We start from the raw sequence: 24,272 nt of genomic DNA on the forward strand, positions 1-24,272 counted from the left end.
CCCGCTGGAGCCCAATCCCAATGTAGCCTTCTAGTACAGATATGTGAAATTTCTACTTAAGTACAGTAACTAAGTATTTGTACTCCGTTACATTACAACACTGCAGTCTACACACTGGGACGTTGGAGAGGCATGTTGGGGGGGGGGGGGGGGGGACCACCAAACAGCAAGGAAAAAACCTACACAGATACCATCTACAGAATCTGTTTATAATTTCACTACAGTTTTACACCTGATAAAGATGCTTGACTTCGACTTGATCCTGCGACGCTTCAAAAACAAACTTGGATATAAAGCTCAGTAGATGCTTGATCCTCAATTGGTTAGCCTGAGGTAGAAGTTTAAGCCAGACGTTCTCGTACTAAAGTACTAACCCGACCATCGGTGGAGGCTGTGACTGATTTGGTATTTTGTTGCTTTATCATGCAGAAAGACAGAACATGGCCTCATTATTTCTGTCACACTTCATTTAATGTGTAGCTAAAGCTGTGTTTTTCAGAACTTTGTGGAGAAGTTGTGTAATGGGGCAGGACGCCGGGCTTCATATACACTATACAGACAGAAGTATGTGGACATCTGACCATCACACCTATATGCAGTTCTTGCCACAAAAATGGAAGCACACAATAGTCTAGGATATATTTGTATGCTGTAGTGCTATAGGTTCTTTCACTGGAACTAAGGGGCCCATAGTGAGCTCCAGGTAGACATGGTGTGCCAAGGTTGGTGTCCTGCACAGAGCTCTGACCTCAAACCACACTGAACACCTCTGGGGTGAACTGGAACTCTGACTGCACCCCCAGATCCCCCGAGCTCACTACTGCTCTTGTGTTTGACTCCAACATCTAATAGAAGGCCTTCCCAGAAGAGTGGAGCTTATTATAATCTGCACTGGGAAGATAAAAAAGTACATATGGGGGTGATGCCAGGCATACAGAGACAACGACTGATAATGTCCATAATACGAGTTTCAGCAGAAACTACGATTTGTTTCAGAAAGATTATTAATCTGAGTGAGCTTAGTAATGATTTGTGCACGGTGTTGTATAGAAACACTTTGTCAGGCGTACACAGTGAGAACCCGGTGACTGACTACTGCGATAGATGATGCAGTCTCTCTCTCTCCTTCTGCTGAAGACATACTACTTTTTCTGATGCTCTCTCTTTGCCCTTAATGTCAATTTATTTCTATTTGATAGTGATAATACCTTTAACACACACACACACACACATACACACACACACACGCACAGACATCAAGAGAGTAGCTGTGAGGATCTTTCTGCTTGCTGTCACTCTCTCTGTGCTGGTATTTAACCAGCTCTGAGCCTCCGATTAAAATTCCACTCACATTGCCTGCTTCCTCACACACACACACACACACACACACACACACACACACACACACACACACACACACACACATACACCACATTTCTCTCTCTCAGCACTAGTGCACATCTAGTCATTAGGAACAGCATGGAAGTGCTGATCTGGCTCTCACAGGCTTGTTTCACAAAGCCTTCTATCTTTCATTTCAATTAACCCGAACTTAGATGATCACCACAGGAGAGCGAGCGTGTGTGTGAACGTCCTGGAACATGGCTCTCGTTCAGGATTCGTCCGTTTAAAAACAAAAGCGTATAAAAAAAGAGATGTTAACACACATACTTTCCTATATTGGGGGGAGTGGACACACTTATAGCTTCTCTGCAGAGTCGTGTGCTTCTGTGGCTTTCAAAGCATTAAACAAAACAGAACAGATGCAACACACTGCTCAGTCCAATACCTGAGACACAACTGAAGCACTGAAACAGCTGCTGGTTTATCGCTTCACTCCAAATAACCTGGCAATATTCAGGCCTACACAGAAACCACAAATCAGAGAAAGAAATTAGAGGGTAGATGTGTAGAGGGGAGAGATGTTTTCTGCCAACTTCCTCGTAGCAAACGTCTTTAGTGTTGCGTCCCCTAAACAACTTTAAAGGTGGGGTCTCCGTTGTTTGAGAAATGCTTCAGAAAACTGCGTTGAGCCGCCAAACAAAACAAAAACAAAACTAACATGTAGCCAATGAGCAGAAAGGGGTGGGTCTTGTCAATATGGGCGGAGAGAGTGTTCAGTGCGCATGTGTGACATCTCTACATTACTACGATAGAAAGGAGGTGTTATTTGTGTAGTAACAGTGTTTAGCTCAGGAGTTATTGACTTGGGAAACTCAACTTTACTTACCGAGGTGCTTTTTTCCTTCTCGATATGTGAGTAATGTTGGTTTTGCTTTGTTACACAGAACTTTACATGATTGTCCTTTACATGATTATGCTTGTGTGTCATTTTTGCTTGTTTCCTTATCTGCAATCGTATTGTTCTTCCCTTCAGCTATGATAAAGACATTTCTTTCCATTAGTTGCCTGGGTTATGTATGCATGTGGGGGCGGAGCTATCAATACAGGGGTGGGACCCATTTGGGTTAGGGGCGTGTTTGTTTTGGTCATTTTATATGTCAGCGTTGGCTTTCAAACAACGGAGACTCCACCTTTAATATACAGCAAAGCTTTTGTGATTGAACTACAATTAGAAATAAAAGTACCTTAGCGAATAGCCAATTACCCAATAATGAGCACTTTTCTGTACAGAACTGTAACAGGATAACACGTAACACAGGGTCTGATTATGAGGCTGCTACATTCATTCATCAACTGCTTCCTCCAGGTCCAACGTTTTTCTACACTAGGTGTTTTATGTGCTACTGAACACAATCTACAAATCTACAGCTATACAAAAAACATGTATGCATTTAGTGCTGATTTCCACTTCAATGTTCATTGCGTTGCTTTCTTAGGTTTAAGAGCAGCCGAAGGACCCGATACACAAAATCCTTTGTGTCACACCAGCTAAAAAGCACAGAAACTCATGCACACACACACTTTGTTATGACTGAAAGAAATTACCTGCCACACACACACACACACACACACACACACACACACACACACACACACACACACACACACACACACACACACACACACACACACACACACACACAGAGTAATTCTGGCTGGTTGTGAGAAACTCATGTACTCTACCTGTTGCTAAGAAACAAAGTCTTTAACCCCGTCTCTCCCAGGCTAATAATGATCAAAATACTCGGAAACAAAAAAAAAACTCTAGTGGGGGAAAAAATACTAAATCCATTAGCACTGAACCACTAAATAGATTATGTTCCTATTCTGTACAAATGCCGAACACAAAGAGACACGGGAAGACCGGCGTGTGGACGTCAAAGCAAAGAAAACGACGGAGGAAGCATAAAGAAGAGCTGAAGCAGGGTCACAACTTCATTTATGTCTTTCTAAATGAGGCCCTAGCAGCAGTCCTTTGCACTAATAACTGGTGGTATTTAAAAGAATTCTCAGCGTGAATGTACAAGACTGAGCGAGTGAGGAAAAGCGAGAGAGGCAGGAAGAATGAAGGAGATCAATAAGCGACAGGTGGAAAGTGTTTTCTTGAGGAGATTTCACACTGTGTGACTATACAGCTCGTCAGACACGCTGCAGAGAGACCGTTCTCTCGCTTCCCCTCTGTTGCTTGACTACCTTTCTTTTTTGCCTTCTCCCACTCAGAAGGCTTTACTGCTACAGACTCTACATTCAGCACGAGCGCCAGCCTCCACTGGGCCACCACAGCAGCTTCGTGCGCCATTTACTGGTATTCGTTTATTAAAAGTTTCCAAACAAATTCTCTTGTTCAACATTAAGACAGGAATAACTGACTAGGCCCGATGCCAATGTGTGTGTTCACACTTTCTCCCAATTGCTTACACACAGCTCTGTAAACAATGTCTCACTTTCTAAAATGCTCAAACACAAAATGACACAAATATACTGTGAGCAGAATTAATCACTGGCTCCAAAACCAGCAACAAAATGCAAACCACATGAAATGTTTAGATCAAAATAGCACATTTACTTAGAACATGTATGTTTCATGCTTTGCTAATTATTATTATTATTATTATTATTATTATTATTATTATTAAACATGTCCGTTACAGTAGATATGCTAGTGTCACTGCTGTAGACACACACACACACACACACGGGCAAACTAGACTCACTAGTCCACCTACTGGCTGATTATTATCCTCTGGTGTAATTGAAGATCATTTTATTCCACCACTTTGACACAAAGCCCTTCTTTTACACTTCCATCCATCCGTCCATCTGTCCGTCCATCCGTCCATCAAACTCCTCCTCTATTTTCTCTATTATCTTTCTCTCTGCTTTCTCCAAAGGTCCTGACCATAAAGCAGCCTTTATTCCATCGGTATATTCCTGCAGTGTACATCCTGTAATGCCCCTTTTCCACCAAGGCAGTTTGATTGCTGGTTCAGAGCCAGATATTAATTTAAATTCAGTTTCAATTCAATTCAACTTTCTTTACTATAAGTTCTTAAGTACCACAAAGCCATTATGGTCTAGACTTAAGAACTGCTTGCGTCAGGGGCTGTGGGAGGGGTTACTGTGACCAACAAGACAAAAGTGAACGTGGTTAGCGCCATTTTTAAATCATTTCATTGGATGCCAATGTAGGTTCGCAAAGCCACGATGATGTCAATGTGTTTGCTGCTGGTGCTGTACCACCAGACACTTCCCTAATCTTCCAGGTCCTCATCATCCCTGTCATCATATTTCAGCTGATTTTCAGAGATCGATGAAAGTGTGAAATCTCCTCCTACCTGAGATATTGACACTGGCTCTTAATCTTCTCTCGGCCTTTGTCATAGAAAATCAGAAAGCGCTGCTTAGAGTTCAGAGAGCCATTGTTGTTATTAAGAACTGTGTGCCAGAGAGCAATAAGTGTGTGTAAAACTCCCTCAAATCAGTCGCTTGGTTGCTTATTTATTGCAAATAAGTAAAGAACAGTGTGCCTTAAGTTTGTAGTTAAAACACTAGTTTTATATTTACGCCTCTTCGACGGAATTAAACAGTCACTGAATAATAAATCTGTAAAACCAAAAAGGATCAAATTACTCTTTTTAATATCATGATTAAATTGTCTTCAACTGTCTCTCAGACCCAGATCTCTCTCTCTCTCTCTCTCTCTCTCTCTCTCTCGCTCTCACACACAAAGTCAGATGTCTTTTGTCTCTTACCTGTCGCTCGCTCAGCACTGTGATCTTGGCCTGAAGGTCATGCAGCTGTAGCTTCAGCTCAGCATTCTACACACAAAAGAAACATGATCACTGACACTCCTACTGAGAAATCGTATCTGTGTGCGTCTCTACTTATTTATTCATATTTTTACACACTGCTCCGGCTCTCACCTGTGGATCTTGCTTCATCTGTGCCACTAGCTTCTGCAGAAAGAATGACATTGAGACAAAGTATTAGAGAGAGAGAGAGAGAGAGAGAGAGAGAGAGAGAGAGAGAGAGAGAGAGAGAGAGAGAGAGAGAGAGTGTGTGTGTGTGTGAGAGAGAGAGAAAGAAAAGCAAACAGAAAGAATAGTCAGAACACAGATCATTCAGAGCTCTTCATATATACTTGGTTAGCCAAGCAGAGTGTAATTCAGGCTGTTCACACAGCGACCCCTACAGGCAGAGAGGGAAACTGTAAGCAGCAGCACAAATCCTACAGCCTAGTTACAGCTGTACTCCATGTTGGAGTTCACAATTACAGGGTTTTTGTTGCAAAATGAGGCTGAACTAAAAACGTGAGAAGCCAGAAAAATATTCATGTTTGAGTCCGCTTCAAGAAAAAAGAAAAGAAGCTCTTTTGTGTGTTTGTTTTAAGACTGAAGACTGAACCCTGACAGATATCACTTACAATGTATTTGTGATCATATTCCTAATGAAACACCCTGTAACTGGGCCACATTGGAGCCCAGGTAAGTTAGGAACGATTCGTTCTGAATAGATTTCGAATAGACTGTGGACGGGAGATGATTTTTACAACGCCGTGGTTGTGGTTATGGGTGTTGTAAGACTTGCTCTAGTGAAAATATCTTCTTTAAGGTGAGTAGTTTAGTCATATTAAACTAATGTTCATCTCCCCTATGAGCAGTCATGTAACTGTCATAATGAGAAAGGTGAATACCAGCATTACTGTATATGGCAGTAAAGTCTTTACATCCACATGGTACACGTAAAAACGGGGAAGGTGGTAAAAGCCTGTAACTAGCCGTAATTCATAAACACAGACGGAGTTCATCAGAATGAAATCATATTAAAATATATCTAAAAAATATACAAAAATATCTCTTGGTCCCAAGTTCAATTTATTACCTGATGAATCTGTATCTCCACTTTGAGAGCCTCCTGTAGACTCTGGAGCTCCATCATCAAGCCCTTCTGCCCAAATTCCACACCTCCCTCAGCCTAGGGGGACAGAGACAGAAAGTGAGACAGTGGTTACATAAGTATGTGCACCCTTTCATAACAGGCGGTGTGACTAGTTTCAGAACGAACCAATCACGTTCAGAGGTAGATCGTACAGCTGACGTCGCTAAGATTATTCAGATTAACCCCAAATATAGATCAGCTGTTTTATGTAAGGTTTTCTTCACGTCGTGTTGGTGTTTACTGATTTGACTGCAAAAGCTATTGTCCACAATGCTTGGATCTCGATCAGGAAAAGGAGCATGAAAGAATCTGAGGAACATGAGATGCACTGGCCTTTAACAAAGTAAACAAATATAGAATATGGAGCGCCACAGTGACGTCTTCTTTATGTCCATCCAAAAAGTTATAAAAACTAAACAAAAACTTTCCATGGAGCTGCAGGAATATCTGAAGAGTACTGATTACTCGCTGCATGTGACAACAAGCTCTTCTATTCTTGAGACCTTTCTCAAAAAAACAAACAAACAAAAAAAAAAACTAACATAAAATTATACGTTATATTAAAACTATTACACTAACATGAATCACCTCAGACTTGCTCATTGGGGATAAATACAAACACATTTAAATATGTCTAATAGTAATGTTGTATTTTGTATTATATAAATCTTTATGTTCTTTATAATAACCTTTTGTTCTATGTTTATGTTGTGTAAAGCTGCTTTGAGACTACGTCAATTGTAAAAAGCGCAATACAAATAAACCTGAATTACATTGAAATATAAACAAACAAACAAACAAATCCAAACTCAATAACCCAAAACCATGTGGCCATGTGCTATGGTTAACACCAAAATGATAATAATTTCATTATTCTAAAAGGTAGGTTTAGTGAAACACACACACACACACACAAAAGGTAGGTTTAGTGAAACACACACACACACACACACACACACACACACACAAAAGGTAGGTTTAGTGAACACACACACACAAAAGGTAGGTTTAGTGAACACACACACAAAAGGTAGGTTTAGTGAACACACACACACACACACACACACACACACACACACACACACACACACACACACACACAAGAAGGTAGGTTTAGTGAACACACACACATAGATACACAGATACACAAACACACACACACACAAAAGGTAGGTTTAGTGAACACACACACACACACACACACACACACACACACACACACACACACACACACACACACACCATAAGAGCAGCAGGGCCACGTTGCAGCATAAACATCTATAAATACCAGCTGATATTAGCATAAAACCTTCAGGTGTTTGCTAATAAGCTGAAGATAAAAAGGAATTTCACATTTCAGCACAACAATGACCTGAAGCAGACATTCTAATAACTAAGAAATGGATTTATCCAAAAGATGATGAATGTTTTGAATGAGCAAGTTAATGACTAGACGCAAATCCATCTATACATCTGTGAGGTGACGCGACACAGGCTGGGGAAAAAGGAAATGATTAATCTACCCAGTCAGGAAGGAAGACCAACATTGTCCTGACACAAAAATTATTATTATTATTTTTTTAAATAAATGGTATGAGATTCTCTAATTTGTGGTTAAACCGACTTAAATCAGGTTTAAGTGTTGATTCTCATTATATATTACGTATATATAACCGAATACGTGCATCGGACACGAATACAGACGTGAACGGTACGTGTATTCTGTGTTCAGGGTTTTGTTCTGAAAAAGCTTTCTGAGAACGCTAATAGCTGAGCGCACTGGGATCCTACAGGACGAATGAAGTCGTGTCAGCGTGCGGTTTGTACTGTAATAATGCACCCTAATGAACAGCTAGCAAAAGCTCATAGTAGGGAGAGTTGCCTGGTTTCAGCGAAATTCACAATATGTATATATAATAAAGATACGCATTTAATTCATTTTAAATGTACATTTTCAAAATTCCTGTTTAAATCACTGTATTATTTCTGGCACTCTTCAGAAGGTAACAGAGAGATTGTAATGAAAAGCAGCTCCCTCTTTGACTTGCAGCTCCCAGCATGTGTGACCCTGCTTTGTGCAGATAATGAAAGCGTGTCCAGTGAACGTTTCTGATCTTTCTGGAATGCAAGAAATGCAAAAATAAAGTAAATCTGAGCAAATTTTATGAGATGCTATGAGTTTAGTACAGATGTAGCATAAAGAGGGGTGAAGTTACCGAGCACTGACGCTGGAGGAGGTTTCTAATGACATTCTGATGAACAAGACGTCTTATAAACGTCTTATGAATTAGTCCACGCTGGGCTAATCTAAAGGCCATCACGTGATATCTGTTTGACATCATTTGCAACGGACTTGATATGAAACGACTTCTGTTTCAGGTTAAAGTTAAAATTCATCCGCTTGCGTAAGTCTAGTGCATAGCATTAGTGTTTAGTGTGTAGTCGGACATTTGGGACGCAGCTACAGTCATGTTAGATTTTAAATAAAAACTAAAGAAATAAACAAACTCCTTGTACAGACCACACACACGTTTCTGATTTAAAGCTAACATCTACGTGTGTTTAGTGCTCGAGGAGGATGCTGTGTACTGATATACCGCATATCGACTCCTTCCAAAAGTCGGTGAGCCACTTAAACGGTACACTTTAGCTTGCACGTGTTTAACCTATAAATGACCGAATGAAAGACGAACCACTGGATCACATCTGTTATCTGATCTCTGTCTAATCTGAAGCAAAGTGTAGTGTGTTGTGTACCTTCACAGCGACTGCTGTCTTGAACACCATCCAACTGGCAGTGTGGGGGAGCCTGGAAAAATGAAGGGCAGATATGAGTCACTGACAGACACACACACACACACACATACACACATAAAACAAAAGGCTAATTCTCAAATACTTTTACAAACACTACATTTTGATCTGAGTAGGGTTTGAACCTAACCCTAAGCCACACCCCTAGCGTCCAGCAGTGAACAACTCTGGCTTTCTAAAGGTGTAAGTCAGACAAAGTTCATCGCTGACCTGATACTAAAGTGCAATACAGAGAAAGGTGTGGATTTATAAGCAACTGGCTGAGCGCAGAATTCATAGAAAATAAAAGGTTTGCGGTTCGATCAATGCCCACATGATAAACTGCTTACACACAGAGTCACAGATATTTACTGTTGATCAGCTGAATTTTTTTGTGGATTTTGGCATCAGTACAGTATAGAAACTGGTCTTTTACAATTTTTTACAAATAAAAAGTGTGTGTGTGTGTGTGTGTGTGTGTGTGTGTGTGTGTGTGTGTGTGTGTGTGTGTGTGTGTGTGTGTGCGTATGTTTGTGTGTGTGTGTATGTGTGTGTGTGTGTGTGTGTGTGTGTATGTTTGTGTGTGTGTGTGTGTGTGTGTGTGTTTCTGTGTCTTAGGGCTAGTTGACTAAAAAGAACTATAAACACTGACATTGAGCCAAAACTAACAATAATCAGCATCACTATCTACTGTATAAACTATACAAATACAGAATTTGTGTCACATGTTGTGTAACTATTTGTCCAACTCTTCTATAGAATATGCTGCATTGTTTAATTCATGAAACTGTTACAAATGCAAATGCAGTCCACATACACACGCAGATTAACTGACAAACATTTAATGCATAGTTAGGAATAAAAGACAACCAAACGAAGACAAAGCTAAACTAATCTACAACTCTTATATCAACCCTAATATGCAGATATATACATGTGGATTAGGGTGAGAAAATGTGAGACCAAATAAAAACTGTCACTAAATATTATTGCAGTAAACATCCTCACAAGCAGTAAGAGAAGTGACTTCATACGACTCGCCTCATAATGTCGAACCTGCTCTCATTTTTTACCCATCGGGGTTAAAGCGATGAGGCGTTTGACTACATCAGACGGGCTACACGGCGATAAGCTGGTGTTTGTGGAAACTTCTTTAACTGACATGATGCTTGATTTTCACACTGGTTACATTACCCACAAAACTACTTTGTGATAGTGGTGTCAGTGGGATGTTCAGTCTCTACCTAGAGAGAGCAGTGCGGCAGCACTTTAGTCTGTCCAGCTCTCTCACCTGCTCATCTGATACATGCTGCTCAAACACATCAGATTTATTGCTTCATAGCAAACACATCACAATATTGCTTCATAGATCACAAAAATGTACCACGTATATTATGAGCTATTCTACACCGTTTTGTGGTAGAAATAGATGAATTGTACTTCGAGTAGCAGGATGATGTGGACTGCTGTTCAGTTGATGCGCTCAGTGGGCACATAGTGGGAGTGGGGCAGGGCTACTAGAAGCTTATGCCCCTTTTCCACAGAGGCAGTTTGAGTGCTGGTTCGGAGCCAGAGCCTAATTTAGAACCAGTTCTTTCTGTTTCGACAAAGCACCGGCTCTGATCCACTAAAAGTGGTTCTTAAATAGCACCAAAACGTTGCTGGTCTAGACTTAAGAACTGCTTATGTCAGGGGTTATGGGCGGAGCTACTGTTAGCACATATGATAATGTACCTTAAGTATACTACTGTTTAATACACTTTTACCGCAATATGATCAGTTATCAGCACGCATGATAGTACATGCTAAAATAACGTTATGTACTTTCTCGATTACAACCTCTGTTTATACAAATTACATGGAGCTGTGCGTACACATTGGATTCGCCGCGTTTGGATGGCGATGTAGGTTCACAAAGCCATGAGCATTAACAGTAATGCAACATTTGTTGATGCTGTGTTTGCCGCTGCTGCGCTAACGATGCTGGGACACGTGACACGTATACAGTGACGTCAGACTCGGCTCTCTAACTCACAGTAAGGCAAACCGGTTCTTAGAAGGGAGGTGGAACTTAGAACCAGCACTAGCTCTGAACCAGCACCTGGTTCTATTCGGTGGAAAAGGGGTATTAGTGTGTTAGTTTTCATGGATCATGGGGCACAAATAGTCTATGGGGAAATGATGGTAAAGAAAATCCCTTTCATGTATTCCGGTGTCACGTTAATATGCGTCTGATGTCATTTACCATCGATTGGGAAACGTCTTATAGTTCTGTTAATAAAAAAGTTAGCATTCGATTTGAAACGATAATGTCCCTCTAAAATTCCTACACTAGACAGAAAAGTGTGCGTACAATACGACTGCGTTGTGTAGCTGTGTTGCATTCTTCAGCTAGGAATCTTATGTCTCCTGTCTCATCTCAACAACCTGGATTTCTCAGCAAAAACATACCGTCGTCCCATATGTTTTGAGACTACTGAACTTCTCGATCTCAATGTGGCAGACTGCTAACTTCTCCTGACTGTACAGCACCAAACCAAGTATTCTGCTCTAAACACGTGCTAATAGGTTTCAGAGAGACTTCAGTGGAATGAATCTGAGATAAGCAGAAATGGTTTTATTGTTCCAAAGTGAAATTTAACTCAGATGCAGGTTGGTGAGATGCAAAAAAAAACAAAAAAAAAACAAAAAAAAAAGGCAATTTCCACCTTGGAGCCATAACACATCGGTTATTCACTTTCTTTGTTGATTAACAGTTAAAAATAAACACAGGCAGGTTCTGACTCATCGAAGCCATGAGAGCACGTCTCTGCCGCATGTTGTTCAGGTTACTGAGCTACTTATCTTTTTCTAACAAGGATGGACAGTGTTCAGTTACCAAACATCAGCAATGAGAACATGTTTGAACCTTAAGTGTACAGTGACATGGAATAAAATCTCATATCATTTCATTCAAGGATACCACTATATATCTCACCCACTACACTATATATCTCACCCACTACACTATATATCTCACCCACTACACTATATATCTCACCCACTACACTATATATCTCACCCACTACACTACATATCTCACCCACTACACTACATATCTCACCCACTACACTATATATCTCACCCACTACACTGTATATCTCACCCACTACACTATATATCTCACCCACTACACTATATATCTCACCCATTACACTATATATCTCACCCACTACACTACATCTCACCCACTACACTACATATCTCACCCACTACACTACATATCTCACCCACTACACTATATATCTCACCCACTACACTACATATCTCACCCACTACACTGTATATCTCACCCACTACACTATATATCTCACTTACTACACTATATATCTCACCCACTACACTATATATATATATATGTATGTATGTATAAACTGCTATACTTTATATCCAACCCTCTATACTATATATATATATATTATATTATTATGTGGGTATATCTCACCCACACATTTTAAGTGATCACAAATATTCAAACAGGCTAAAAGATGTTTCATGTTGCCATGTGGAATCACGTTTGACTGTTTAAACAATTAATAGATGTGAACATCTAGGCTTGGTCTGAACCCTGGATTTCACCAGTGAAGACTGCCTTTGGTGTTAAAAGAATAAACGATCATGAAGACCAGAGAGCCATCTATAAGCAAAAAGCAAGCCATTCTGAATAAAAGAAAGACAATCAGTCTGAGATACTGCATAAACATTGTCCAACAATATAAGAATCTGGTATGCATAAAATGAAGGTCTGGGACCAAGATAAACCTCTACCAAAGTGATAGAAAGACCAAGGTTTGGAGAAAGAAAGGATCTGCTCATGGATTCATGACTTGGGCTTGCATGGCTACTTCTGGAACAGACTCACTGACGTTATTGATGATGGAACTCATGATGGTAGCAGCAGACTGAATCTAATCGGGAGGAACGTCTTCATGCAGCAAGACAATGATCCAAAAACACACTGCCAGCTCAACAAAGGGCTTAAGAAGAAGACAACATAGAAGGATTTAGGTACTTTAGGCACACCTGAAAATGGGCTGCTCTGCCACTAAAGGTGCTGTGGTCTAAGTACACATCTAGATGTAAATATCAGGACATGAACTCTGAACTTCTCATTTATCATCTCATATTTGTCTTTTGATCTCAAACTCAAATGCTTTCAGTGTAAAACAAAAGCAACAGAAATTTCCATGCGGTTCCCTTCAGGCCAGAATTTAAAACTTGCCACATCAGCATTAAACAAAACAAGAGTCCCTTTAAGGAAAAATGTGAACACTGCTTCATCACCGGTCCTGTGTCCTTTCTGCGGATGGATCTCTCTTCCATGTAGAATCATGAGAGTGTCTCTGTGAATCATGTCTAAAATCAGAAACTGAGGAGTGAGGGAATGGGGAGAGGGCAATAACATCTTGTGACCTCAGATTTGGTGAGGCAGGCCAACATTAATAATAGCCTCAAACAAGAGAGAAGGAGAGAGAGAGAGAGAGAGAGAGAGAGAGAGATGTTCTCATACTTGACTCTATACTGTAGACGAGTATTGTGTGAATTTTGAAGCGAGGAGTCCAGAGTACAGTCTAGCAGCAGATTTAACTCGGAGATTGTGGACGTTCTTCAGCTGGGTTCAAGATAACTCTGTTAATGAGGAGTGACAGTGTTTCAGCAAAACTTCCAAAGATAACACCCAGATTTAAAAAAATACATGAATGACATTAAACTAGTCCAAAATTTGGCCAAGAGAAAAAAACAGGAACCTTTTTCAACTGCTCCTTGTGTATTTCCTACATGTGAACATTATCCACTCCATAATTCCTCTTAACCTTTACCAGACCTTTCAGAAAACAGAAATTTCAATTTAATCCCAATTATTTGCTAAAAACCAAATCTTCGAGGCGCACATTGGGGCACATCAATGGAAAATTTGTTGTTATCTTTTTCATACCGTCTTACACTCAAGTGTCCATTAGGGAACAGTTTAATAACATTGACTAGATAGACTTCATGTTAGGAATTTCATGTCACTTTAAAAATGTTAATGAATCATTTGTAATAACATAATAAAGATTTTTCTACATTTATAGAAGGGCAATGATTTCTAATCTCGCTCTCCAGTGTCACCCAGATGAAGAAAAGTTTCCCTTTGAGTCAGATTCCTCTCAGGTTTCTTCCTCATGTTGTCTCAGCGAGTTTTTCTTTTCTACTGTCACATCTGACTTTCTGATTGGGGATAAACTGATAAATTTGTATCCTGGACTTATGTATTTCTGTATAGCTGCTTTCTGACTTTTCTATCATTGGTCACTTGTTAGTGTTTGATTTACATGAACATTAACAGTGGGGCTCTGCCACACCTGCCCCTTCAGACAAGCCACCCCTGGGAAAGGTAAAGCAAAGTCTGAATGCAATATGCACTCTATATGATATTTAGAAAGCCTTTATACATCTTTAATGCCAGATGATATCATTCTCATGCAGTAGAGCACTGCTGCGACTGGCAAACATTACTAGATACGGGACAAGTTTGTAAATAATCATAATTTGTCTAAAATCTCCAACATATGTTTCAGAGGCCGTATTTGTTAGATCCTCAATCACGATATATCAAAATAAGCTCCTCTGCTTGTGTATGTGGAGAAAGAACTGGAACATTGTTCAGTGATCACCATGGGCACATCATCATCATCATCTCACACTCTTCCTCGCTCTCCTACAGAAGCCATGGTCTAACGGCATTAAATAAGTCCGTTATTTGACTAGCATTTCTCATTTCCTGAGCCTATAAGGATCCAGTTTAAAGCTGCAATAGGACACGGCTGACACGACACCAGTTTAGTATGAAATATTAAACCCAGCTATGAGTTACTGTATCATATTATTACAAATTTATCCTCAATATCAACCAGCTTTAAAGCTCAAATGCAACATAACGTTCCTGTGTTGTTAAAAATCCTAAATTTGGCCGGACAGATGCAGCCGTTCCTGACTGGAGCTCCAAACTTTTACACAAACATCACAAACATCTGTCCGTCACCTGCTACGTTACACAACAAAGATACCAGAGGTCAATCATTTTCAGCGATAGCTGGCGACACGAAATACAGCGTCTGTCGGTGACTAGATGTGTTTATGTCCAGCGAAGCGTTGGGAAATGTTGAATTTTAAGCAAACGTCGAGCGGCTCAGCGCAGTGACGATCAACTGGAGTGAAGACAGTAGAGTCTGTGATCTGTTATGAAGAGCATGTGATACGATGCAGATAACCACTGCTGATTATTTATATACACAAAACACAAAACTTAAAAACTTATTGTTCTTTATTAAACGATAAGCACAGTGTCTTGCATCCACACCGACATACATTCGGACCGTTTTACACGACGCTTCCTGTGTAACGAGTATCAGCTACTTCAGTAGAAGTAGATTCTTTCTTACTCGAGTAGGTATTTGGATGAGAACTTTTTTCTATTGAGTGTTTTTTCTGGCTAATGGTATTTTTACTTGAGTAACTATTTATGAAACTCAATACCGCTTGTAATGATTATTTCAAAATTCAAACATTTTAAAATGACATTTAAGACATCATTTTAATGGATGATTCAAATGAATCATTTTTCACAATTTTCTTTAATTCTCTTCCTTTTCTTCCACACTGTATGCGACAGTAATGCTATGATACGATCGTGTTTTTGTTCAGGAAGCCGTTCTTTATTTTAAAATGACAATACAGTAAAATAAAAATACTGTCAAAAATGAAAGAGTCTGAATAAAAATAAAAAACAAAGTATATTTATATAGCACTTACATGTAACGTTTATTAATAAGTAATAAATTAATGTATATTATATGTACAAGTATATGTTTTTTAACAACAATCCAAAACAAACTAATTTTTTGCTATAAACTTATCGATCTCCAGACGTTTATTTAACCCGTTAAACTGTCAGCAGAGGGTCCAGACTTATTAATCCTGTCTTTTGTTATTTGTCATTTTTGTCTTATTAGATTCACGGCATGATTCACATGAGCTGAAAAATAAAAGAATAATAAGCTGGGACTTTAAATGGGTTCAGAAGGCAGCATCGGCCATCTGGTAGAGTTACAGCAGGTATTTCAAGAGGAAGGGGAAAAGACTGAACGTGCAATCTGGCAGCTGTTAAGAAGAAATGCTTTGAGTTTTCTATATCAGAGGATCCTTAAAGAACTGTGCAATCTACTTATATCTTTATTCACTGTCGACATCTTCATATAAAACTAATCCTTTCTGTTGTGTTGATTTGAATGACACATTTCTGTCTTCTTCGTTTTGTCCAACAGACACGTGCTGTAATTACACTCCAGTGTTCATACTGCTACTAATGAAGGTGTATAAATAAACCTGAAATCTACGTCATCACGTTCACAACAGCTACTCCTCTACTACGTGTCCCTAACACGTCACACATGCTCGTCTCTGATATAATCACTAATAATTACATTGACTTTACAAAGGAAATAACAGACCTAGTTTTACACATAAGTACTGCTGTGTACAGAAATAAGGGTCAAACCGAGATTAAATAAAAATATAATAAACACCTGCATGGAAGGAGAAATATTTGTAATTATAGTAATAATAAAATAAGGCAGAGGAATTCAGAAAGCAGGAAAAAAAACACGCTTCCACCTGCTCAGGTTGCCAGATTTGGATTTACCATCCCTCCCAGTTTATTACTGCTTCTTCATCAGCACTCCGCTTAAACTACATGCTAATGGCCTTGGGCTATTTATTCCCAGCCAAAGGTGATTAGAAACACAGCATGTTGGAGGGAAAGCGTCCAATCTGGCAACATGGACCACTTTACGCTACGATGCGATCCAACCTCGGTGCACTTGCAGTGGGTCAGAGGCCTTCAGCACTACCGGCAACCAGAGAAATACAGCCATAAACCTCCTTCAGAGCATCGTTTACTTCACCAAAGCTCATGCAGGCCTTATTCACACGTTATGAAGTTGTTATAAATCATTTGTATAAACTTGACGCTTTGGCCACAGGCCTTTAGCATCACTGACGTTATAACATCAAGAGCAGCGTAAAGAATGGAATGGTGATGATGAACCTGGATGCGAGAGTGTATAAGGGCTTATAAAGGCTTTATATTAACACTAAAATTAGATGAGATTTCATTTTAATTTGGAAGAAGAGCTGCAAGTTGCTCAGTAACACCCCCCCAACCGCACACTCACACACATATGCCCCCCACACCCCCCCCCCACATCATCCACCCCCCCACCCCCCCTCTCTGGGTATCCAATAGCTCTCCACTCGCGGCCAACTCCTAGAATAAGCAGAAGCGAACAAAACGTTTGTCTTTGCGTCGAATCCCCCCGTAAGAAACCCGTCCCATTTTGTAGTAAAAGTGATGAGTGCCCATTCCCGTCGACAGTAAAAGTTGTAAGGCTATAATGTGAGCCCCACTCACCCTGGTCGGTCCTCTCACTGCTCCAGCAGGCAGCAGGCAGTCAGCAGCCCCTCGTCCTCCTCACACACGCTAATGATATAAATAAATATTCACCACCGGATCCTGTCCCGTGGCTCACTTTATACCCTCCGATACGATTCAGGCTTCATAGCGTGTGATAATACATTCCTTATCCGACGAGTTGGATCGCTTTTTTGTACAAAATTGTGTGAAAAGCAGAGAAACTGCCATACAAAACAAGAACTCTTCTTCAATCTCATTCAGCCGGGCCTGCGAGCATCGTGTATCACTGCGCGCAGGAAGCCAGAGAGAGAGAGAGAGAAGGGGTTCAGAATTAAACACTAACTCTACACGATCCTCATCGGGATTCTACGTCAGCACGGAAAGCACAATTATACCGCTAGAGTTTGCGCTGTAATTGGCTACGTAGCAAATGGAAGATTAGTTTTGTAAAGAGGACTAGTTTATGTAACGGTGCGGCGAATTTATTTCACTTTGCCTAAGGAACGGGGGTAGTGCGCCCCCAATGCCTAGGGAAAAGAACCCGGATGTAAACTCGGTGAAACTGAAGTTAGACGGTGCACGTGAACGCGCGGACGGACCAATCAGCATCCTGCACAACTCTCTCTCTCTCTCTCTCTCTCTCTCTCTCTCTCTCTCTCTCTCTCTCTCTCACACACACACACACACACACACACACACACACACACACACACACACACACACACACACACAGCTTCCCTCCACTCAGTTCATCAAACTTCATTATGTTCTGCCCCAGAAGTAATATTAAAAATGTCCTCTTTAATAATGCTACAGGCTTATTGTACATATGTATTTTTATATTTTTTGTTGTGCCATTTCCCCCAAAAAATGAATCATACATCATTACAATAAATATTTAATTTACATCCCCTTTTAGCAAAATGACTATGTTTAATATTATATTATTCATAAAGCCATTTTGTTGGTGTTAGAGCTCTTGTAAGACAAAAATGGCCAGAATTTTAAAAAAAATTTATTAATCCCTAAATGGTTTTTGTATAATAATAATAATATAGCATAATAATAATATTATAATAATGTATAGCAATAATTGTGTAAAAACGGCTGCGCTTCTGGATCATGTTTAGATATGGCTTCTTTTTTTACCTATAGAGTTTTAGCCGGCAGCGACAAATGGCAGGGTGGATTGTGTTCACTGACAATGTTTTCTGGAAGTATTCCTGAGCCCATGTTCAGAATCAGAATCAGAATCAGCTTTATTGCCAGGCATGTTTTCACATGCGAGGAATTTGTTTTAGTGCCAGAAGCTCCACAGTCTAACAGAATGACATATACAGTATAACTGTATGTACACAAATGTGCAGTTTAAATATACATATGAAATATACATATACAAATATAGACAATTGTATGTACAAATTTGCAAGTGTGAGAAATGTGCAATTTAGGTATACAATATATACAATTTGTATGTACACATGTGCAATTGTGAAATGTGCAGTTGAAGTAACAGTAAACATTTAGACAATATGTATGTACAGATGTGCAAGTATGAAATGTGCAATCGAGGTATACATAGTACAAATATTAGGTGTTGTGATAATATAATATATGTTGTGATTTCCATTGCAGTAGCATTCCTGTATGTGATGCAGTGCCGTCTATGGGCCGGAAGATTACTGGCATCCAGTATGGTTTTCTGGCCTTGACCCTTCCACACAGAGATTGTTCCAGATTCTCTGAATCTTTGGATAATATTATGCACTGTAGATGATGATAACTTCAAACTCTTTGCAATTTTTGTCTGAGAAACTCCTTTCTGATATTGATCCACTATTTTTCACTACAGCATTGGGGGAATTGGTGATCATCTGCCCATCTTGACTTCTAAGAGACACTGCCACTCTGAGAGGCTCTTTTTATCCCAGTCATGTTGCCAATTGACCTATTAATTTGCAAATTGGTCCTCCAGCTGTTTCTTATATGTACATTTAACTTTTCCGGCCTCTTATTGCTACCTGTCCCAACTTTTTTTTGAATGTGTAGCTCTCATGAAATCCAAAATGAGCCAAGTTGGCATGACATTTCAAAATGTCTCACTTTCAACATTTGATATGTTATCTATATTATATTGTGCACAAAATATATAAGTTTTGAAATTTGTAAATTATTGCATTCCTGTTTTATTCACAATTTGTACAACTTTTTTGGAATCGGGTTTGTATGAACAATTTAGATATGCCAATCAGCCAACAATGCATGTCTTTGGACTGGGGTACCAGAGAACATGAAGGAAACCCACAAGACACAGGAAGAACACATGCTCACGCCAGAAGTGGGAATGAGCCCCCAACCCTGAAGGTGTGAGGCAAATGTACTAATCTGCCATGTAGTGGTGTACATATAATCCCACCTGTACTAATCCTCCATGTGCACTCCTCTATAGTGTTCGAATAATTTACAAATAAAAAAAATAATAAAGCCTAAGGTACTTAGACCTGATGTTCTGACCTGCAGGCCAACTAAGTGTTCCCTTGTGCAAACACCTAAAATAATAAATCAGTCGCTGATTGACTCTTAACCAGGATTTAAATTGAGATGCTGATTTCTTCCATCTTATGTTCATGTTGGCAGCAAACAGAGCTGAGCTATAATATGATGTAAATAATGATCATGTAATAGACTTTCACACAGATTTATAGAGAAATGCTTCATTTTTCTAAATTGTACTATTTTCTTTATAATAATGAAGTTATTAAATCTTCAACATGATTGACCTAAACTATTTCCTTGAGCAATTGCATCTTTTGACCATATTGTACACAGTTACAGTAGAGAAATGAATTATAATTATTAATTATTAAATCCCTCCATCTGCTCTTACTGATTGTCTCATTGACATAAAATCATGGTTTTCTGCAAACTTTCTTAAACTAAATAATAATAAAACAGAATTTCTCATTATACAGTAGGCACAAAATCTACGCAAAAGAAATTTTAAAATTTTCTTATTTCCATCGATGAGTCTCTCATAGCTCCCTCATCTCAGGTTAAGAGTCTTGGTGTCGTCTTTGATAGTACCCTATTTTGTTTTACTTCTGCTGCATACATTCACCTTCGAAATATCATATATTTTGTATATCATATATATTTTATATATATGATATACAAAATATATGATATTTCGAAGGTGAATGTATGCAGCAGAATTCTTCTGCCCGCATTATCACTCGTACCCCCTCTATTCATCATATTACACTTGTTTTGCAACAGCTACACTGACTTCCCATTATTTTTCCGTATTAAGTACAAAATTCTTCTTCTAACATATAAAGCTATCCACAATTTTGCACCTTCATATCTTCTCGATCTTCTCCATACTCCAACACCAACTTGCACTCTTATATCCTCCTCTTCCACTCATTTCGTTGTTCCCTCTGTCCGTCTTGTAACTATGGGGAACAGAGCTTTCAGTTACTCTGCACATCAGCTCTGGAACTCACTTCCACCTGAACTCTGTAATATTGAATCTCTTTCATTATTTAAATCTCAACTCAAAACTCATCAAGTCAAGTCAAGTCAAGTCAAGTCAAGTCAAGTCAAGTCAAGAAGCTTTTATTGTCATTTCTACCATATATAGCTGTTGCAGTACACAGTGAAATGAGACAGCGTTTCTCCAGGATCATGGTGCTACATAAAACAGGGTTAAGGACTTGTAAGTAGTCCTAACCGCATAAAGTGTATTTGTGCAACCTGGTGCAAACAGTGCAGGACAAGACAGACAGGACAGTGCAGGACAATACAAACAAGACAGACAAGAAAGTGCAGAACAAGACAGACAAGACAGTGCAGACAAAAGACAGTGCAGACAAAAGATTACAAGACAATACACAAAATACAAAAAAGACAGTACACAAAAGACAGTAAACAAAAAACAGCCCCGACCGACCAGTGTAAATACTGTACTATATGTAAATACTGTAAGTTCAGACAATATTGCGTGCAGTAATACTAGAATGAACACAGTTTCTTAGCAGCAGGTCCCTGAGATAATGTATAAGATTGTGCAAAAACAGCAACAACTGAAATATTGCACAGTATGAACAAAATGACTGAAATGTCAGACAGTGTGTGCAAAGAAAAAAAAAGTGTGCAAAACAGCATGTAAGCAGTATGTAAACAAGTTGATAGATGTATATTAGAAGTGTGTGTATGTGGTGTAGGTCTGTGCAGTCCATGCAGATGATGTGTGTGTGTGTTGTGCTCAGTACAGTTCAGTTCAGTTATTAAGGAGTCTGATGACTTGTGGAAAGAAACTGTTACACAGTCTGGTCATGAGGGCCTGAATGCTTCTGTACCTTTTTCCAGACGGCAGGAGTGTGAAGAGTGTGTGTGAGGGGTGTGTGAGGTCATCCACAATGCTGTTGTCTTTGCGGATGCAGCGTGTGGTGTAAGTGTCCATGATAGAAGGAAGAGAGACTCCAATGATCTTCTCGGCTGTCCTCACTATCCGCTGCAGGGGTTTGCGATCCGAGACGGTACAGTTCCCAAACCAGACAGTGATGCAGCTGCTCAGGATGCTCTCAATGGTCCCTCTGTAGAACATGGTCAGGATTGGGGGGGGGGGGGGTGTTTGAGTGACGAAGTGAGGTTCTCCGCCAGATGAGCACCAAGAAATTGTTATTTTTTTGTTTTTGTACGGTGACCTTGAGTGTTCAGAAATGCGCCTTTAAATAAAATGTATTATTATTATTATTATTATTATTATTATTATTATTATTATTATTATTATTATTATTATTATTATTATTATTATTATTATTATTATTATTAATAAACACCTGGTTCTTCTCGAGATTTCTTCCTCATATCAATTCAGGGAGCTTCTCTAAATATAAATAATATACGTTTACTTTTATAAATTCATTTTATAAATTTAAAATTGTACAAAATCCAAAGAAAAGAAAAATTAGTGGAGCTTTAAGGCTTTATAGATCATTTTGCGTGGTTTGTGCTTACTTGTCCCCTTAGATATAGGAGAGACGGCTGCAAACGTTTTTCTGACTGATCACCTTCACTCTGTGATGAAGCATGTCTGTCCTGATGGAAGCGCTCACTTCCTGAATAAACACCCACCCAAAGACTCACAGAAGTGAACAGCTTTAGGATGAGGATGAAAAAAGATGCTACTGGCTTTAAAATTCGAAAGATCTCAATCTAAGTGACAGAATACATGAAAATATGAATACGTGTTGCAACAGGGGAAACATAAGTCCAGAATTGCCTAATGTTTCTGTAACTAACAGGGCAGAGAGAGTATCCATTCACATAATAGCTTGTATAATGAAGGCTCCCACCATCTACATAACTCCACATTTTCTTAATTTCATCCATTTTCTTTAGGATACTGCTCTTGTTCATTGCTTACAAAGACTCATTCACTAGACCTCCTATTGATTTTAATCATATACCTTTTCAGCAGACTATAATCAGTTGTCGTGAGGAACATGGAAATTGGTGATAGGAGTTTCATTTGGAAGTGTTCAGGGTTGGTGAGTCATTACTGGATGTCACATCATTCAGTATTGTGTTTCCTGAGACTTTCCTGTGTTGTATTTTAGATGTGTACAGTATGGTTATGTTTCTCCTCTTGGTCAGGACCACCTATTGTTGCTTTTTGTCCTGTGATTGTTTCAGTATACATCATTTATTATGAATAAATATTTAAGAATGTAGAACCATTAACTAGGACACAGTGATTCCTATACAGCATGTACTGCTTTCCTAAACTCCTTTTTAAAAGGGACTCTGTATTTGTTCATGCTTTTTTAGTTTTCTTTATTTCTTCACAGTTGTTAACTGCTTTACACTAAGGCTGGGTTGTAGTGAATCCTGAGAGTTTTTACAACATAATCAGTTGTTATTGGGCTTAAAGACATAGGTGAGTGTTAGTTGTGTAAAAAAAATAGCACATTAATAAAGTCTGTAATTGTATTACAAAAGGCCTTATTGTCAGAGATACTGTTATAGAAAATTCATTATCTGAGACATCTCCAGTTAGACTCTGTGATACTAAGGAGATCTGAAGTCCATGATCCTTACACCAATACAACATTTGTTGACTGTATATTACAATCACACCCCCAGTGTCACCCATATGAGGATGGGTCCCCCTTGAGTCCGGTTCCTCTCAAGGTTTCTTCCTTTACCAATTTAAGGGAGTTTTTCCTTGCCACTGCTGCCTGAGTCACCTCAGACTTGCTCACTGGGGGATAAATACATACAGATTGTGAACTATATATATCTAATAATAATCTAGAATTTTTTATTCTGTCAATTATTTTACTTTTATTATTATAATTATTAATTATGTTTACCTACTGCTCTATGTTTATGTTCTGTAAAGCTGCTTTGAGACAATGTCTATTGTAAAAAGCGCTATACAAATAAACTTGAATTGAATTGAATTGAAATTGAATAGTAGTAGTAGTAATGACAATATTAGTAATTTAATAGCAGCAGTAGCAGTGTAATAGTAATAGTAGCTGTAGTAGTACAGGAGTAGTACGATTAGTAGTAGTAAAGGAATAGTAGTAGTAGTAGTAGTAGTAGTAGTAGTATAGGAGTACAGGGTTAGCAT

At 39.1% G+C, this 24,272-nt stretch overlaps 1 protein-coding gene across 5 annotated transcripts in view; it reads right to left on the minus strand.

The window, feature by feature from the left end:
• phf21aa (PHD finger protein 21Aa) overlaps positions 1-17,923 on the minus strand; it is a 37,299-nt gene extending 19,376 nt beyond the window's left edge. For 3 of the 5 annotated variants that reach the window (XM_047817130.1, XM_027133037.2, XM_047817124.1), the window contains exons 1-5: positions 17,627-17,923; positions 9,100-9,151; positions 6,286-6,378; positions 5,328-5,360; positions 5,157-5,222 (exon numbers count right to left, since the gene is read on the minus strand). In XM_047817130.1, the coding sequence (XP_047673086.1) occupies positions 5,157-5,222; positions 5,328-5,360; positions 6,286-6,378; positions 9,100-9,129 (222 nt within the window). In that variant the 5' untranslated portion in view covers positions 9,130-9,151; positions 17,627-17,923. Of the gene's footprint in view, positions 1-5,156; positions 5,223-5,327; positions 5,361-6,285; positions 6,379-9,099; positions 9,152-13,684; positions 13,804-17,626 lie in introns of all 5 variants that reach the window. The other 2 variants (XM_047817123.1, XM_047817141.1) reach the window with 2 other exon arrangements.
• Between the last annotated feature and the right edge of the window lie 6,349 nt (positions 17,924-24,272).

Source organism: Tachysurus fulvidraco, chromosome 1 (assembly GCF_022655615.1).
Source record: "Tachysurus fulvidraco isolate hzauxx_2018 chromosome 1, HZAU_PFXX_2.0, whole genome shotgun sequence".
Lineage (NCBI taxonomy): Eukaryota > Metazoa > Chordata > Actinopteri > Siluriformes > Bagridae > Tachysurus > Tachysurus fulvidraco.